General features: G+C 38.4%; 1 protein-coding gene across 1 annotated transcript in view; it reads left to right on the plus strand.

The window, feature by feature from the left end:
• Positions 1-2,950: 2,950 nt before the first annotated feature.
• PEX7 (peroxisomal biogenesis factor 7) overlaps positions 2,951-19,810 on the plus strand; it is a 41,066-nt gene continuing 24,206 nt past the window's right edge. The window contains exons 1-5 of the mRNA XM_057379286.1: positions 2,951-3,138; positions 4,456-4,513; positions 5,928-6,078; positions 9,933-10,010; positions 10,303-10,411. Coding sequence (XP_057235269.1) covers positions 3,015-3,138; positions 4,456-4,513; positions 5,928-6,078; positions 9,933-10,010; positions 10,303-10,411 — 520 coding nt within the window. The 5' untranslated portion in view covers positions 2,951-3,014. The remainder of the gene's footprint in view (positions 3,139-4,455; positions 4,514-5,927; positions 6,079-9,932; positions 10,011-10,302; positions 10,412-19,810) is intronic.

Below are 19,810 nucleotides of genomic sequence, written 5' to 3' on the forward strand. Positions count from 1 at the left end.
CCTTGCACATGAGGAAATAGCTCACATTCTACTTTCTCTGGTAGAAAAGAGCTTTTTATAACTTGTTCAAACACTTGCACTGGAGCCTTTCTGATTATGGTTTCTGCTGACCAGCAAGGGTTTTGGAAGGATTTGTGCAYACAGCAGTGATGGTTACCAGCTCAACTCACACCTACGCTAGATGTCAGCTAGGATAGGAAATAAGGCAYACGTATTTGTAACAGAGCAGAGCTCTTGGGATTGAAAGGGTGGAGATATTTCAGTAAGTATTTTAACTATCTATTCTGATGCTAACGAGGGGTATGGCTGCGAAGAGAAGTGACAGCTGCATAAACACAGCCTAAAACTACATAGTAAGCATCTTTCCTTTTTTTAATTTAAATTATGTTGTGTTAGGAAAATAACCATTTCAGTGCACTCGGGGATTTTCTCCCTTCAACTGAGGGCTCTCGTTTTTTGCATGGATCGTGGCTGCCATCTACTGCTGCACGCAGGGTTCTGTTTGGAAGAATCCGTCTGATTCTTCCCCTGAMCTCTGCACTGGTGAGGCCACACCTCGAGTCCTGCGTCCAGCTCTAGGCCCCTCAATTCAGGAAAGACATTGAGGGGCTGGAGCAAGTCCAGAGAAGGACAACAAAGGTGGTGAAGCCTCTGAAACACAGSTCTGACGAGGAGCAGCTGAAGGAGCTGGGGGTGTTTAGCCTGGAGATGAGGAGGCTCAAAGGTGACCTTATTGATCTCTACAACTCCCTGAAAGGAGGGTGTAGCCAGGTGGGGGTCAGCCTCTTCTCCCAGGTGACTATTGACAGTGGATGAGCAGAAATGGCCTCAAGCTGAGCTAGGGGATGTCTAGGTTGGACATCAGGAGGAATTTCTTCACAGAAAGGGTGACATTAGAATGGGCTTCCTGGGTAGGTGGTAGTRTCACCATGCTTGAATATGTGTAAGGAGAGACTGGACGTAGCACTGAGTGCTGCGGTCTAGTTGACTTGGTGGTGTTCAGTTATAGATTGGACTTGATGATCTCAGAGGTCTTTTCCAATTTAATTAATTCTGTGATTTGGTGTTGATTGGAAGGAGTTGGCTGGTAGACCATTTAGTTTCAACAGCTGCATATAAAATGCTACTATGATTGGTGGTCCTTTATGTTTCTTGAATTTACTCAGCTGCCCAGAGGCTGAGGAAGAAATAGAGTCATATTTAGCAACTTTGGTCTTTGGGCCCTTCTCTCTTTTCCTGTAAAATAGCTTTTATTCCTTTAGTTGTTATTCTCTCTGCCTTGAAACCATCCATATTTAAATACTTTCACTGTTTGTACTATTCTGCTTTCTACTTCTAAGAGTCTTCAAAACCTGAATTCACAAGTTTGTCTGTGAAAGAAATGTTYGAGAACACATCCTTCTCTTGGGAATTCCTTGTAACCTTTTATCCACTTCTTGATCTTTATGTCTGCAAAAATTCTTTTAATCGTGTCTTTAAAACAAAGCTGGGCCACTGATAAGAACTGGTTCCTGTTTGCATAACCTCCTTGTGGAATTTCAGTCATCACGAAAGATCAACCAGCTTTGAAAAAATGCACTTGATGAAATCTTTCCAATTCAGTGATAAATTCTCCATAACTGGACTTTACACCATCAAGCACCTGACTCCCAAACACTATGCAAATGGCAGTGTTGACATTTACTTACTGTACCACTGTGGTGGCCTTGTGTCTTTTCAAGCATTGTTAYTGACATGCCAGTCACAAAGAGCGATTATTTGAAAAACACTTGCTCATAAAACTTGTAACTTGCATTTTAAAAAGATAAATTGATGCAAAAAGATTCCACAGAAGCTAAAATTGGTTGAATTTGGCCTGGAGCAGCCAATTCTGTAAGGTACTCTTTTGCCCCAGTAAAACATCTGATCTCAAATGATGTCAATAAACGAAGCCTATAAATTGCCACTTATGARGCTTTGGGAGCTGCTGTCATAATCCAAAGGATACATTAAATTGAGCTTCACTTGCACTGAATTGGAACTGATTTTATTCTAAAATCCTGGAGGTATTTGATAAACACATTTGTTTTTATTTTTTACTACAAGATTGAAGAATGAGTAGAACTGCCTAATTCTGAATCTGAGTGCCAGTTTAAGGAAATAGACATTTTTGTGGCTTTACAATGGATTGTAGTCAAGGTTTAGTTTTAAGTATAAGACCAGGTAGCAGGAGTATGAAACCATGGTCCCAGTTCCATGAGRTAACTGTGATTAAATAATCTCATTTGCCTTTGCTGTAACTTCTGAAAGTGTCAAATGATACTTTTTCATTTTCCTCTTTAAACACATAGATGGGTAATTGTGATTAATTAGGGTAGTCTGTGTCCCACTGGAATAATYTCTGTGTCTGCCTTTTAAGGGATATCGATATAGATCTAGATAGGATATTATATGGCAAAACCTGCAGTGCTGGTCTACTGAAATAYTTAATTTTCTAAGCCTGAACACCCCCTCCCCACCTCTTCCTTTCAAAGGCAAAATTTCCACTGACTTAAACAGAAGTTGTCACACGTTTAAGAAGTTTATTCACAAAAGAACCTCAATAAATCACAATTGCATAATGAGAAGAATGAGAAGATATGCAGTTCTATTCAAGAAATGAAGACAATGACAAGCTTAGAAGGTCTTTTTAAAAGGAAAAATGAAAGCTAATGTCCATACTTATGATTGAAACATGTCATGTTCTCAAGCTGATGTACACTAAACAAGCTGATCTATTTCCTACGTGGCGTATAAAAGAGCGGATTGTCTCTGARATCAGGAAGCGATTCCTCCTGCGCCGAAGGTGATTTTGAGGACTCGCGTATCTCGAGCGGGCACCGGCAGCGCCCGGAGCCGCCCCCTGCCATCGCCAAAGATGGCGGCTCCGGCACCGCCCGGCGGGTGGGCGCTTCCGCCGGGGCTGGGGGCGCGGCGGCACCTCCGCGGCTTCTCCGCGGCTCCTCCGCGGCTCGGCGGAGGCCCGGGCGGGGGCCATGGGCACGACGGCGGGCGCGGGCGCCCTGCGGCTGCCCGGGCTGCACGGGTACGCGGTGGAGTTCTCGCCATACTGCCCGGGGCGTGCGGCCTGCGCCGCCGCGCAGTACTACGGCATGGCAGGTGCGGGGGGCGGCGCGGCGGGGGTGACCGGGAACGCGGCTCCTCACGGGAGGAGGAGGAGGCTGGAAACGTGGGTGTGCGGAAGGACRGACGGCGTCTGCCGAAGCGTTTGGGGACGACTTCCCTTTCTGCTGCGTTTGTTTTGCCGTGGGACAGCGCCTGTGCCCCGCGGCCGGGCTGGGGGTGGCGCGGAGCTGCCCCCGCCGGGATGTGCCGCTTCCCAAGTACCAAACCCGCTGTGCCGAGTGCTTCTCAACGCCCTCGCGGAGGCGCGCTCATGTGACAGGGTCGAGAATAAATATGGTAGTAAAGACATACACAGTGTGAATAAAATATCAAAGTAACTTTCTGCGGCGACAGGACCCGAGGGAATGGCCCGAAGTTGTGTCTGGGGAGGTTTAGGTTGGRTATTAAGAAACGGATCTTCACCCACAGGGTGGTTGGGCACYGGAACAGGCTCCCCAGGGARGTGCTCACARCACCGAGCCTGACGGAGCTCAAGAAGGGTTTGGACGATACTCTTGGGCACAGGGTGCGACTCTTGGGGATGGTGCTGTGCAGGGCCGGGAGTTGGATTCGATCCTGATGGGTCCCTTCYAGCTCAGCTTGTTCTGTGATTCTGTGGCTTCAGCCGTTCCTGTCTCAGCCCCAGAGTGTCCAGGCAGGCCCTGGTGACCCTGTGGTCCCTTGAAAGAGCCAAGCTGCGCGTTCCTCAATACTGGCAGTATTTTATTTCCAGTGCAAGTATTGCTCTCTAAAACATTAATTTGAAACCAAAAATTACATGTAGAATTACTTTGACAATATCCCTGTCAGATAAGAAAGTAGAACCCATGTGTATTTTATCAGAACTGAATGATTTGTTTAATTTCTGGTGAGCTTCAGTGCTTGTATTACTATATTCAGGAAGAGGGGAAAAAAGTGTTCTGTCTGCCGTGTAATCAAAATGACAAAAAGGAGCCCTGCGTTGGTATGTTTGTCACATGAGGCACATGGGGAAAATGCACTTTTATGCTCTATAAGCAAGTCTTTTTCAACTTCACCTACAGATATACTGGAGAAAAAACAAACAAACAAACAAAAAAAAACCAAAAAAAAAAACCAAAAAAACAAAAACAACACAAAATCAAACCAGAACAATCTGATGTAAGCGAATTACTGTTTCAGAGAACAGGAGACCACAAGACATTTAATTATGCAAGTAATGGTTTGGCCTTTTAAAGTTCAGTTGCCCTTTGTGTTTACATGCTGGAGCTATCTTAGTTTCCTTTGGCATTGGGGAGCTAGTTGTGATGTTGTGTTATTTTACTGTTTTAGGTTGTGGAACTCTGGCAGTGCTGGAACAAAATGAAGCTGGGATTGTTCTGCTCAGGAGGTAACAGGTTTASCTTTTATTTTTGTAAGTGAAAAACTTACTGTGTACATGGCACAAGTGAAATATTTTAGGTTGTTGTTAATGATACTGAGTACTTTTCCTATGACAGAATATCTGCTGAATACAGGTCTTWGTATTTACATACAATTAATGCATTTGTATTTACGTGCAGTACAACAGATGTTTACATTGCATTGATTTTATTTTGGGAAGTAATCTGGCCTGCACCATTTAACCATTTTATAGAAAACTGACAATGTCAGTTAAGAGCAGCTTCTCTGTCCTGTCCTAAAATTATAAGTTCTAGCTTTTTTGGAGCAGTGCCTTGACACCTAGATTTATGTCCTTATGATTGACTTATGCTGGAAATAGAACAGGAAGGTACATCAAGTCATGGAAGTCCTTCTTAGAAGATACATYTTTCTAAGAGTTTGAGAGGAGTTTGATTTTGTTGTGGATGGAAGGAGGAGAAAGGTTAGAAAGGAGGTGATTTAATACTTGACCATTATTATCCTAAAATATTTTGAGGAAAGTCTTGAAACAGCAATTGTTTAAGAGGGCTGACATAGAAATGCTTAAAAATAGGTAATCATATTCAGATAAACGGTTTTTCATTCACAATTATAAAACAAGATGCTTTTGAAGATGTTCAACACTCTGTTACTGCAGCTGAGTGCTCTTGTTTAGTACTGTTCATTTTTCTTTCCAGGGAATCCACTTATTTTGTGGTAGAAAGTCCTCTTAAGTTCGTGATCCACAGACTGTGTTGTTTTCTCTATCAAAGTGTTCCATGTGCATGCCCTTCCCTTATCATTACAGCAGAGTCCCTTGACCTTTGACCTAAGCTTAGGTGAAGCTTCAGTGAAAAGTATCAGATAATACTACAGTCATTGATAATTGTCTCAGAGTAACTAATATATGGTATCAGATTCCTTGTGGTGAATTGTTGGTGTGGTGAAATCCTTTTCAAAGAAGTGTAGAGATCTTCAGTAAATTCATGATTGCGTTTCTGTTGGATTTTCATTGTGACTTAGATTTGTAATCGTGTTGTAAATTGGATAGGGCTCTCCCAACAGAGACTTTTTTCTTCCTTTACCACAGTTGTTAGACACAAAGTGCTCTTACATCCTGGAGAAACCGTAGATCAGACTGAGGCGTGTTGTACCTCTGTCTTAGTTTGCGTGGCAAGTTTAAGACTGAACATTTTCTGTGTGGAAGGTCCTTGGCTTGTTCATGCTTTAACTTATCTATTCTGGCATACAGTTGTAGAAATTTGCATTATAACAAGTTAATTGTGAGGATGTTCACTTGAAACTCAAATACATAAAGATTGGTAAAAAAGATGATTAAAGAAATATTTTCTTTGCATRTAACTAGTCAAAACTCACAAATATCTTCATTTTTTCCATTTTAGTTTTGACTGGAATGATGGTCTGTTTGATGTGACCTGGAGTGAGAATAATGAAAATGTGTTGATCACTTGTAGTGGAGATGGATCTCTGCAAATCTGGGATATGGCTAAAACCAAAGGTCCGCTGCAAGTGTATAAAGAGCACACTCTGGAGGTAAATCAGGCAAACTTAAAAAATTTAATGGATGATCTTACATTTGAATAATTAAAAGTTTTATTTGTGGTTTTATAACCAAAAGCAGCATTTTGTTTTCTGTCTACTTTTTTCTGTTTATTTTTTTGGATTTGTGGTTTGAATTAGTAACTTGAATATAAAGTGATTTTACATATTCTTGTGCATGTTATACACTGTGGTAGGTACTGCTTAATTACACCAATCTAATACATTCAGAACTAGCATTTGTGGTTCCTTATAGGCTAAGTAATCATTGTGATGCATGAAATTGCAGCAGTCATGCTGTGATTTTTAGAGAGTCTTATTGGATAGGACTAAATCAGACAGTTGATGTATCAGTCTTATTCTTGAGGTTATAGAGTGATACACATTATGCAGACTTGGTTTGCACTCACATCTGCTCATCCTTTTCCCTCCTAGCATCTGTGAGATCCTACTCAATTAACAGTAGTCAAATGTTGGGACAGTATGTGTGTTTCTTCAGCCTTGTTTTGATACTGCTGCCTTTCATTTTCTTAAAATCTCAGTTTCTTTATGCAGTGCTGTGTGGGTGGAGAAGAATGTTATATTCAGGTTTATAACTGTATTTGCATAGTTTTAAGGATATTTATACTRTAGTACATATATTTTTCCTTAAGTGATTTTCCTTCCTGTTTTTAAAGCTTTTCTTCTAATGCTCCACTCTCCTGTGTCAAGTCCTTGAGCTTTAGAGCAATCCGTTTTAGCCTGGACTTTTGATGCTTTATCTGAATTACATCAATCTCAATAAAATAAACTAGTAGATATGTAGCTAAAAAAAAGATGGAGGAAATTCAATTTTGTTCCCAAAACCCTCAAGTTTTTTTCAGATATGAAGCACAAAAGCTMAAAGCTGAGTGACTGCAGTTACACGAGAGTGCAGCTTCTGTACCTCCTTTCTTTGTTGTTTCTCTACTTTGGTTTAATACATATACTGTGCTAACTGAGACTTTTGAGATAGGAATTTGTAGTTGTGATCAGGATTTTATGATGGTGTTCAAAGGCTGATAGTAGTTACAGAAAGAGATAGGTGAACCATAGTACCAATTTTTTTTTTGTTTGTTTGTTTCTGTCATTTTCTCATTGAAATTCTGACAATAAATTAAATTTGGTTCTGCTACACCATCTGTTGTTTGTGAAATAAACATTTCTGTGTCCATGTCTTAGTTGAGCAGGTAGCATGGAGAAGTGGACCTATTCAACCATGCTTAAAGACAGTCTAGGAAACATGGACTGAGTGTTTATTATGAGATATGAATAGTTCGTACTGATTCTTTATAAACTAGTTTTAAGGGGATCTCAGAAGGAATTTACCTAGTAGCTTGTGGTAAACACTGGCAGACTGTTCTCACTACCTTTCTGATCCTTAATCCCTGACATTTTTAATGCCAATTTTGTCACTGCATTTTATATTATTTCTAATGCAAGATTGACACAGATCTGTTTCTTTTTTTTCTAAATGAGATCGTTGTCCCTCCTCAAAAAGAATGTGCATTTTWAATTTAAAAGTGAATTTGTATTATCAAAGGACAATGAGTTTTATTCCAGCACTAACCAACTGCTGAATCTCATGAATAAATTAGTCTAATTTACTTTGTTTTTGACAAATTCTCACTGGATTGTGAGATAATAGAATGCTTGAATTAAATTTGTCTTGTAAAGTGAGCCTGAACATTTATTTTAAGCTATTTTTTGTTTTTACATCTTTTTTCTCCTCATCTTTTTATCTTGCCTGAGGCATTTCTTGCTGCTGTTTAGGCATAAGCTAGGGTTCATTTATTTTATGATTGAAGATAAAGCACTAAAAGATTAACAGCTAYGGTTTATGCTCTTAGTCTTTCCCAGTTGCTCAACACAGCTTCCATTGAAACATCTATAAATTTATGTTGGAATAGGATAGTGTGGAAAGGAAAGAAGAATGAAATTGAACCTTACTTGGTTCCTCACTGTATCTTCCATTTCAGCCTCTTTCTATTACCTAGACCTGTCACATGCCAAATGGACAGTATCTCTTGTTTTTCCTGAGCCTGCTGTCTGTTCTGATTGTCATTCTTGCCTGAAGGAGAGTTTGCCCAGGTCCCTTTGCCTCCACTGCAGCTGCAGAGCGCTGAGCAGTCCCAGCCCTGTGTGCCATATGTGCCCAGGTCTGTGTCTGAGCACGTGCTCAGCAGATCTACGTGCGGATAGCTTGGGAGTGAGCTGGGAGCTCCATGTGTGCTTTGCCTTATCTTGCAGTAGATCTGATMTATCCCAAGTACAATGTATTAAATATGGGCTGCATGAATAGTGTGGCACAGGTGCACGTTTCCCAAAGATCTATTTTTCTCTGGAAAATCAAGAGTATGAATATGAGAGCCAAACACTTACTGAGCTGTGGTGTGAAAGAGGCATACTGTGTATTGATACAATTAGGGGCATTTCCAAACAGCAGCAGCTTAGGAGTTGAACTCAGGCCATCACAGAGATTCAGGAGTAAAAGGAGAGGTCAATGTTTGTGAGGAGCTTGGGAGCCAGTTTGGAGAACTGTCATGTCTTCCATTCTTAGAATATGTGGAGAGGTACTCGTGTCTCCTTTGTTACTATTTTAATAGAGAGAGTCGAGTTGGAGAAGAGCATGTTTTACATGCTTTTCTGCAAAAGTGGAAAAGTCAAGAGGTAAAGGTATGGTTTGGCAAAAAAAAAACCAAAATAATTACCTTTCAGTTGGTTATATGGCTTTTGTCTAGTACTGTCCCAATGTCTTGGGCATTTGGACTATAAACTCCTCATGGAAGAGAGTTTGTACAGAATGGTACTAAGGGCAGTATTGCTTTCAGTATATGGAAAACAGGACTTTGTAAAATAAAAAAAAAGCAGAGCTGCAGATAAAGCGCCTTGTTTTTCTCTGAGCAGTGATTGCTTTCCACTTATGGAAAATAATGAAAACTAGTTCATTTAAGCTGGATCTATCATAGACTGAAATATTTCTTGGGAAGGAAAATGCCCAGAAGTAACTAAATATTACCTCAATTTCTTTTCTCACACAGGACACTTTYCATAGAAGATTTTGGCATTTGCTGGATTTCTTTCCCTTTCAGCTTCTCTGTTTTTTTTTTAATTTGGTGACACAGGTCCAAGCATTTCCACCTTCAAAACAYAGTTGCTGTTTTTTAATGCACAATTCCATCTGTCCAAGACAAACMCATCTAGTATGTTGACTTGCAGACCATATCCAGTGCTGCACTAGTTTTTTATTTATTTTATTTTACTTTACTTGTTTGAGGATTTGGATGTAGAAAARGAATCTGGAATAGAAGAAAATCAGGAGTATTTTATGACATACATTTCTTAGGAGAATTWGATATAATAAAAAAGCATTTTCAGTCAGCTAAAACCTCGAAGTCAGCTCTGAAGAGATATGACATTTACAATAAGAGATGGCTAGCAATTGGAAGCTGTAGATCTTTGAATAAAATTGAATCTATGAYAGGAATTCAAGTCTGAATTATGGCTTTTAAAGTACACTTCTAGTGATGGTGGACGGATCTGGGTTTTGTTATGACATTTATTTTTCCTATATTTTGGCTGTCTTTGCTTTTTAAGATGCTTTTCTTAGCCTGTRAGTACCTTTCATGTCTGCCTGAGATGCTAAATTTAATCTTTTTTCAGATAAATGGCATTGTTGGCAGTTTCATTATGCTTGACTGGTGTGATTTTTTTAGCTGACTAGGATGCAACCTGCAAATCCAAGTCTATTTTGTGRAACTCTGGTTAACTGCAGTCTCAAATTTGTATTCTATTGCTCCTTCTAAACTACACTCTTATTTAATTTATAGGCATATAGTGTTGACTGGAGCCAAACTAGAGGAGAGCAGCTAGTGGTATCTGGTTCATGGGATCAAACAGCCAAGCTGGTATGTTGGTTTTCTGCTGAAGGTGAAAAATGTGATTTCTTTTGGATCTGATAGTCCTTTGTGTTAAGAGACAGCATGGATGCACTTTTGCTCTTTATTTTTACCCTGAGGCTGAAATTCTGCTTTGACTGACATGTTGCTTAAACTCTCAGTTGATATCCATTTAAGCCTACAAATGCTTTAAGAAGTTCATTTAGTCCTTTCTGTATGTATGAAGTTTTTTTTTTTCAATGTGTAAAACCCTTTATTATTGAATGTGTATCTGAACAATTTTCCTTTTTCCTTCATTTAGTGGGATCCAGCTGTGGGGAAGTCATTATGCACTTTTAAAGGCCATGAAGGGGTCATTTACAGCACTATATGGTCTCCACACATCCCAGGTTGTTTTGCATCTGCCTCAGGTACGTGTGATGGTAAAGAGGTTCTCAGGACCAAGCCCCAAAGCCACCTTCTATGTTATTGGATTAGTTCTTCACTTTGTCCAGCAGGTGGTAGTGTGTATCACACACACTTGTTTCRTAAAACAGGAACAAGGAAAGGTAAATGTATTGCTGCAGCTGGATTTGTAGGTTCWGTTACAAGCAGTAGATCATCCTCTTGGCCATTTAAACAGGATCAGCAGTGTTCTAGCAGTGACCTTGTGGTAATTTTTTTCTGTTATTTTATATAGCTTTCTTCCTTTCATCTCACTCTTGTTACTGACCTCCAAATTGTGTCATATGATTTGTTTTGTATTTTGGCCTATGTTTTTGTTCAAATTATCTCAAGTGTCAGTAGACTATTAACTCTGTGAGAAATATAGTCAGTTCCCACTGAGCTTTTTTAAGTACTTTTGTAGATCTCTGTGCCTTGTTCTCCAGGAAAGGAGAATAATCAATTTTACTTTCCTGCTTTGCCCGKTTCTATGAGTCTTGCTGGTTAATAGAATCATAATTGAGTTGGGTGTACCCAGAGGCAAAGAGAGGTGAGGTGGCAGTGTTTTTCAAGCACTGCTTCTGCTTCAGAGGCACAAGGAGAGCTCTGGAGTGATACCTGGARCCCAGCTGATGACTAAGTGCTGAGGTGTGCTGTGAGCCACCGAGTTTGCCTGGGAAATAGAAGGGCTGTAAGACACTGTCTTAATACAAATATTGATAGATTAATTCTGGTGGCCTAAATTTCTCTTAATTTTAAATCTGTTGTACTTCTATAGTGATTTAAATAGAAATTGTCTGGCTCTTAAGATGGTAAGCTCGTGTTACTATATTTTCCTGTTACTGAAGTTAGGCAGTATGTACACACAGATACTGGTCTTCCCTATTCTGTGGAAAGTCAGATGARAAAGAACATGTGGCTTTCAAAAAATTTCAGTCTGCCTATTTCCATGAAATTTCAGTCTGGTTATTTCCATCTGATTCTGCCTGCAGAGTTTAGCTAGAATGATGAACAAGTAACATTTATTTGTTTTATCATAGTAGTGCTTGCAAGCCAAATGTTGCAGCACAGACTTTTCTACATTATGTGGTGGATACCTTTGAATGRTATGTGAATGCAGATGTGCAGAAATTTACAGGATTGAGCCCTGTACACTGTATGAACAGTTCTACTGATAAGCAGTTATCTATATACTGCAAAATACTAGCTAAGTACCATTTGGTCAAATTTAAGTGCTTAGTATTTTTTGCAAATTCTAAAATTTCTGGCATTCTAGATGAACAAAAGGGCTTTGATACAGCTAATTGTTTCAAATTTGAACCTCTAGGACATGAAGCCAAACTCTCTTGTAATACATTGCCACTTGAACAATTTTGGGAAACACTGATTGTTAGATGCTGTTACGTCATGGTACTTAAATTGGATACAACAGTTGATCGGTTCTTTGTGTGACTTAGTGGGTGCAGCTGTTGGAAGTTTTGACTAAAACCCTACAGAGTTCCTATTCTTTTGTGAATTTTTACTTTGATTCTTGAAAGGGGCTAATATGCTAATGGAGCCTAAAGCTAATTGCAGTCAGTCCTCACTGACTGAAGGAAAAACARCACACACAAAAGACAAATTTTTCTTTTCTAAGTACTGCTCAGGTGTGAAATAAAAATCTGCTATCAGTACATTGATAGTGTAATGGTGGGTATAAAATCATTAGGTAAGAGAAAAAGAAGTGAATTTTCTTACTGCTCCCAAAAGAAAACATCTGGTGTGCTTCTAGATGAAATAACATAGAAATCATGACATRCTGATATGGAAAAGGTTTCTGTGTTTGCATTGTTTACATTGAAATTTTTCTGTTTTGATTGGATTACTTCACTTATGACTTGGGAGTMATTTCTTTGGTCAGCAGGACTGTGGATGATAGAAGGATTCATAACCCTMTAGCTCTGTGTATAAGTGCCATTTCCTTATTGTAAAAAAGGTGTGTCACACAGTTAATGTTGGGAGAGTTTACTGTTTAGTGCTCAATGACATTCTACTCTGTCAGTCAAGATACATGATGAAAGTAAAGTAGAACTGTTCAAGGAGGCTGGTTGTCCTTGTTTAAAACTTGTTCTGATCTGCATACTCTATAAGGRTGACAGAAAATCATGGGACAGAAAGCTAAATTTTACTGATGATTCATCTTCTATTGAGCTAAAGTTGGAGCTGGAAAGAAACTTGAATCTCAATGGGATAGTACTGTGTCAGATTTAGAGCTGTTCCCTTCTTTGGGTTGTACATCCTGCAGTTTTGTGGTCTCTTATTTTGCAACTTTTTGTTGTCTTGAAAATTAGTAACTGAAAATGTGTCTGGAGGGRAAGTTTTTGTACTTCTTTTCATATCTCTTGGTATTTTTTTTACTTTTTAAAACAGTTTTTTTTGGATGTGGTTGTTGAAGGTTACTGAARCATTCCCTTGTTGAAGTTTGTATTACTTTGGTATTGTAGGCTGTCTGTGTTTGTATGTGTCTTTTCTTTCTCTGTTTGGCCCCACCTGTCCCCTTTCTCTCATTTCACCTAAACATACCTATCCACAGCCATGTATTTACTGATAGCTTAATAGTATTAAGTCATAATGCTTGAGAAAGGAACTGTTGCATGTTGCAGCATCTTAAATTTTGCATGTATTAGTAAAATAGGTTTACAATATATTGTAAACCATAGATTGGAAAAAATATAGGTCTTCAAATATTCCTGATTAAACTAAATATAAGTGAAGCAATGTACTCTTTTTTTTTTCTTTTGAAGTAAGCAAGTGGAAAGAAGGTTTAAAAACATTTTGTATGCTGCACCCCTGCCATTTTTCTGCCTTTATTTGAATCCCCATAGAACACAGCAGAAGTTTAATTTCCATGTAACTAATTAGTTTGTGAATACCGAAAACAGAAAACGAAGCAGAATTGCAAGCCACAGTAAAATAGCTGCTCAGAAGGATCCACTTATGCCTGAAGCTAATATTTGATTTTGATGTATGGCTCTTTCTCAAACTATTATGAGACTAGAAAAAGAATACAAGTGAAGAAAATGGGAAACCTGCAAGGACAATATAAAGCAATTGAAAAAGAATTTGATACTAGGTATAGCTTTTTTGCTTCATTAAGTCTCCATTCTGAATAAGAAAATTTAATATAAGAAAAAACTGAATATAAGAAAATTGAGCTTGTCTGCACTGGACAATAAAATGCAATTGAATTGCAAAAGATATATGTGTCTGATGCTTCAGTTAAATTAGGTTTTATTCAGCATCTAATAAACTTCCATTTAACATTTACAGGGATGTGTGAGGTACTTTACAATGCTGTTATCTTAATGTACAATCATTTGTACTCTCAAAAAGAAAGTAAATGGCCAATCCTTTTTTTTTTTTAATTGAGACTTAATAGTAAAAGAGAAAACTGTAAATTCTGTATATGTAAATAAGCTCTGTTGTGATGTCAGTAACAATTTCTGAGCAGATAAGCAGGATGTCCAGRTGTACGTGCAGCACCAAACCAGATCCCTGGTAAATGTCGGCCTTATGCTGGAAACACACTGATGTGGAAAATGTCATCAAAGAAGTGACATGAATGTTTAACAGCATCTCCATGGCTAAAGGGGTTTTGTGAGTCATTATATCACTTGCCTAGTAGATTTTTTTATGTTTGTAWCCCAGAGAGCAAATTTGTGAGAACGCACGCAACAGTAATATTTAGTCAAATGTTAATCAATTCTAAATGATTCTCCATGACTGCAGAGCAGTGAGCCTTACTGAGTCCAGTGGTTTATAAAGAAAGCATCCTGGGTTTATTGTCCTTTAAGAGTAGAAAGTATTTAATGAGTACCATTTTACCTTTGCATAAGTGCCGTTTTCTTCTATACAGATACAACACTGACAAATGAAAATATGAATGACTTAGAATGACTGATAGCTATTTTCTTAAATACGGGGGTCTCAGTTTTAATGCTGCTTTCTTTTTTAAATCACTCCTTTACTGATCAGGGGAAGTACAAAATTTTAATAACATCTTAACTCCTGAATAAGAGAAAGAAATTTTTTTGCAACCTGCCTGACAATGTCTGTATTCATCAGAATTTAGATCTATTCATTGTATTCTTTGCTCAAAGACTTATTGTGCAGACTGAAAGCTCAGGACAAGAAAAAATCTTGTACCGCAACAAGGTGTGATAATTTCTAATAAATTTTTATTATGTTGACAAAAGTGTTGGATGGCTGTAACTTTGCTGCTTTACAAGTGAATTCATAAATCCATGTCCCACTCTCGTAAGCCCTTGCACTGAATGCTAGACTTCAGTGCTAAAATTGAAAAACATTGTTTCTGTGATATTTTGTTTTATTGCCAGCCCTGACTTAGTGAGTCACCTTTTAAAAAGCCTCTTCTTGGTTGCTGGTCTGTTGGTGATAAATGTATGTAGTTAAGGGKTTGTCAAGCTATAGTTTCAGAAATCAGGCTGGCATGTAGTCTTGGCACACCTTCCTGTGCTTGGTATTCAAATTGTAAAAAAAAAAAGAGAATAGCTTGGAGTGCARCTTCTCAGTACAGGTGTTTTTCGTGTTCCTGGTCCAAAATTTGGGGTTGTCAGCTCACATTCTTGCATCAGAAGTAGCACAAGGCAAAAGAAGAAGCTGTTGGAGAATAGGGCTTGCAGACAAGTAATTCCAAAGGTGTTTATGTTTCTACAGGTTCCCAAAAAATGGAAGAAATTATCTGCTGTTTGGCTGTGACAGTGGTTTCGCATGAGTTCCAAAGCATTTTTTTTGCTAGAGGTTTATATTCCATCAGTTTGTGTGTGGTRTGGGTCCTCTTTTTGTTTCTTATGACTCCTGGTTATTTTCTTGTTTAATGTGTTAGAAGAAATGCCATAGTGAACAAGGGGTTCAAGGCTTTGCAAAATTTTGGTAATTTTTGGAATCCAAACCCTCAAGGGATAATGGAATAAGGTGYTTCAATTTACTGCATGGTTCATTGTTGTGCAAATGGAGCATCCAGAGAGGAAGCTGATTGTGGAGTTACTGTGTCTTGTTGCAGTTCAGTTAAACTGCTATTTATACTGGAGGCTTTTGAAATGCAATTTACTTGCTTAGTTTGTTGTGTCAAATCTGTGTAATGAAGTGAGGTGGGTGTTTTCATTTGCAGTCTGTAATTTCAAGATAGCACAGTATTGAATTCATCCAAGTTTYGTGCTCCAGTGTCATGATTTAATCCAGCCCCCAATCCCCACGCAGCCACATGCTTACTCCCCCACCAATAGGATAAGGGATAGAATAGGTAGGGTAAAAGTGAAAAAACTCGTGGATTGAGATAAAGACAGTTTAATAGGAAAGCAAAAGCCATGCACACAAGCCAAAAAACCCAAGGAATTCGTTCACTGCTTCCCATTGGCAGGCAGGTGTTCAGCCATCCTCAGGAGAGCAGGGCCCTGTCATGCATAATGGTGACCTGAGAAGACAAATACCATCTCTCTCAAAATGTTGCCCCACTTCCTCCTTCTTCCCCATCCCCTCCTTTATATGTCATAGGTCTGGCATATCCCTTTGGTCAGTTGGAGTCACCTGGCTCAGCTATGTTCCTCCCAACCTCCCATGCACCCCCAACGTCCTCACCAGCAGGGCAGTAGGAGGAGCAGAAAAAGCTTTGGCTCTGTGTAAGCCCTGCTCAGCAATAACAAAAACATCTCGATGCTACCAACCCTATGCTCAGCACAAATCCAAAACCTGACTCCATAGCAGCCACTGGGAAGAAAATTAACCCTATCCAATCCAAAATCAGCACATCCCATAAGCTTTACTAAATCGACCTCTAATGTCCAAGCTGAAGTGTTTCTCAGGAAATGAGTTTGTCCCTTAATTTATAGTACATTCTAACTAGTCTATATARAACATGCTATGACATAAGGCACTTTCAGGTTATAATATTTTGTATTAGAATCTCATATTGTAAAATGGTTTAGTGTTTAAAAGAAATAAGCAGTAATAGGTTTTTTACCATAAATTAATTTGGTTTGAGTCCTTTGGGTTACAGGTAGATATCTAGCCATATTGCCATCTGCTGAAGAATGGCTTAATAATAAGTCATAATTTTGATCAATTTTGAAACGGAAAGTTTTGTCYGAAGATTTATGTATAATAATCTTGAGAAACACTAGAATAAAGATTTCACTAACTTTTGTTTTTGTTTTGTTTTGGGTTTTTAATTGGTTTTTGTTGTTAAATGTATTCTTTCCAGAAAAAGAATTGGTTGGACTCTTCTCTGAAATAGCTTCAAACTATTTTAATTTTTAGTTTGAGAACTTCTTGTATCAGACTAAAATTGACCACTTAAAGTATGTTTCACTGGTAGTTATATTTGCTGTGTAAGTTCTGCTACATAGAAATAGATTTTGTGCGTTCAGTTGTACTCTTGGATGATTTAAATAAATCTGCTCTTCATGTCACTCTATTTCTGTCTTTTTATGTGGAATCCCTTGAGCTTTATTAGTCCTGCTCTAGGTTTTCTTGTACAGTTGTTTGGTTTAAGTTGAGAGCTCAGCCCCCCACAGTTGCTCGGTTACTTCCCCATGGTGGGATGCAAGAAAAGAATCAAAAGGGTCAAAGCTGGAAAACTTACGGATTGTGTTAGAGATATTAAAATATGTAAAGCCAAAGCTGTGAATGCAGAAGCAAAACAAAGAATTAATTTATTGACCACTTTCCATGGGCATGCAGGTGTTTAGGCACTTATTGAAAAGCACAGTTCAGTCATGCATAATGGTTATTGGAAAGACAAATATCAATATTCCCAACATCTCTTTCTTCCTTCTTTTTCCTCCAACTTTGTATGTTAAGCATGCCACCATATGTTATGGGGTATCATTTTCGTCAGCTTTGGTCAGCTGTTTTGGCTGCATCCGCTTCCATCTTCTTGTGCCTTCCCAGCCCCTTCACTGGCAGGACACCATGAGGAGCTGAAAAGTCCTTGACCTAGTGTAAGCACTGCTCAGCAACAGCTAAAACATCAGTGTGTTGTCAATGTTATTCTCATCTTAAATCCARAGCACAGCACTATACCAGCTACTCGGAAGAAAAATATCTGTGTTTCAGACAAAATCAGAACAATTATCTATGATAGAAACAATCAGCTCAATCATTTTAACATGCATAAAAAGATTGGTTTTGAGAGTCGTGAGATTTGGGTTCTACTTTTAATTCTCCCACAGATTTTCTGATCGATTTGGGCTAAATAATTTAACCTGGTTYAGTATTTAAAAATACATATAAGTAAGTAATGTTAGCTTAGATCATTCAATGGCACTGCAGAAGTACTTCAGTTGAGATGGTTTTGACTTTTTACAAGTGTGTCTAGTGATAGAACAAGGGGTAATGCTTCAGACTGAAAGAGGATAGGTTTAGATTAGATATTATGAAGAAATTCTATGCTTAATAGAGGGTGATGGGGCACCAGAACAGGTTKTCCTAGGAAGCTGTGGATGCCCTGTCCGTGGAAGTGATCAAGAACAGGTTGGACAGGTCACTGAAAGTTGGTTCCTGAAAAACATTGTACCTGTCCTAGTTAGAATTCTTTTTCCCTTCAAATMGTGTTTAAGGTTTCCTGGGGTTTTATTAACCTCCCAAATACCTAGCTATTTTTTATATGTTATACCTCTACATTGTTTGGCCATGACTAGTTAGCTGGTTGTTCTCACAAAACTTCAAAGAGGATGATTTATGGATTTGGGTAAAATATATCTGTAAGTGAAAAAGGTAGTATAAAACCTATATGAAACTTAAACCTTAAATAAACTTCATCTTTTCATAATCAGATATTGTCATTTATATCAGCAGTGTTTATCTTGTATGTAAGGATGATGCACTTGTAGATTAGCATCTCTTTGAAAAATTTTGAATAGATGAGTGTATATTGTGTAGTTTTATTGATTCGTCCAAGATTTCACAAATATTCATTAGAAAGAAAGAAAGCAAGTACAATGTATAAACAATTCTGGAATCATAATTATCCAATGGACCAGCAAAAATCTGTTGCCATAGAGAAATTGCAATTTACAAAAATAGAAGTATTTTATGGGGGAAATGTTGACTACTTTTGTGATTGCTTACTTTGGGCTGTCAACTGGAAGTGTCTGTTAAAGCATATGAATGTACCAGGTGTGCTTTCCTTGTACTTGGTACTATTAGCCTACTTTTGCTTTACTATGTGGAAGAAGTGCATCCTCTGTATTTGTAGTATTCATGGAAATGTGGAAATTGCAATATTTTAACTGCAGCTTTTGTTGAAGTTAAATATAAATGTGTATATGTAATGAAAATAAGTTTGAGGCAAAAAAAAACTTTGCTAAAAGGTGCAGCATGTCAGGCTTGCCCTGTTTATCAGGTTTGTTTTTTTTTTTTTAATTAATCTGTTTTTACCACTTAAATGGAAAAATTAGATTTGCCTTTGGCTTTAAATCAGTCTTTTCTATTCACAGGAAGGTTCCCTTGTATGTTGTGTTACTCCATTGAAAACATTTCATAGTGCGAGCCAGAATTAATAACTGCTAAGTCTAGCATTTTCAAAGAAGTTAAAAAAAAGAAGGAAAATAACCCCTTTTTTTCCCCCTTTTCTCATGCATCAGCGTTTTCTATTAAAAAAGAAATAATTGGGGCAATTGTATACTTAGTGTCAAAATTGATATTGGCTGAGCAACTTATTTTTCCRAGTGTTTTTGGCCCTCATAAAGCTACTGTAGCATCTCTGTAGCAGTTCATTCTAGTTCACCTGGCTTTATATATTTATTTGCTTGGGGAAAATGATCCTGTCTGTAGTGAAATATGTGTTTCCCCTTCAAATCTATGTTATCTGAGGAAATTAAAATAAAAGCTTTTTAAGAAGTCCATTATAATATCTCAGAAAGACTTAAGACTCAAACTGGACTGTCCTCTGCAGTCAAGCAGATTAGCAAGACTAATGGAGAGTGGATGGGTGTACTACCTTTTTTATTTTTTTTGCCAAAACCCCGCTGTTCGTGTTTCTTCCTCTCCATATGTCACCCTGTTTTTATAAGCACTATGGTGATGTTTGAGGCTTCAGCTGACTGCAGGGTGCCTTTTTCAGGAGCGCTGTCCATGTACTGAGCAACACTTCTCCTGACAGTAGGAGAGGKGAGTGAAAATGGTGAGAATTGTGTGTTGTTCCCACCTTACAGGTGGGGAATTGATCCACCRAGAGTACAGGATCCTTCACAAGTCATGAAGGCTGAGGATAAGCCAGCCAGCAGCACAGCAAAGCTCCCCATGGTCTGTGCAGCTCCACACTCAGAAGGCCATAGTCATGACATGTAGTGAATCAAGCTCTCTCTGCCTTTTTTTTTTTTTTTTTT

This window comes from Malurus melanocephalus, unplaced genomic scaffold, assembly GCF_030028575.1.
Source record: "Malurus melanocephalus ecotype Western Australia unplaced genomic scaffold, MMel_1.1 scaffold_400, whole genome shotgun sequence".
Lineage (NCBI taxonomy): Eukaryota > Metazoa > Chordata > Aves > Passeriformes > Maluridae > Malurus > Malurus melanocephalus.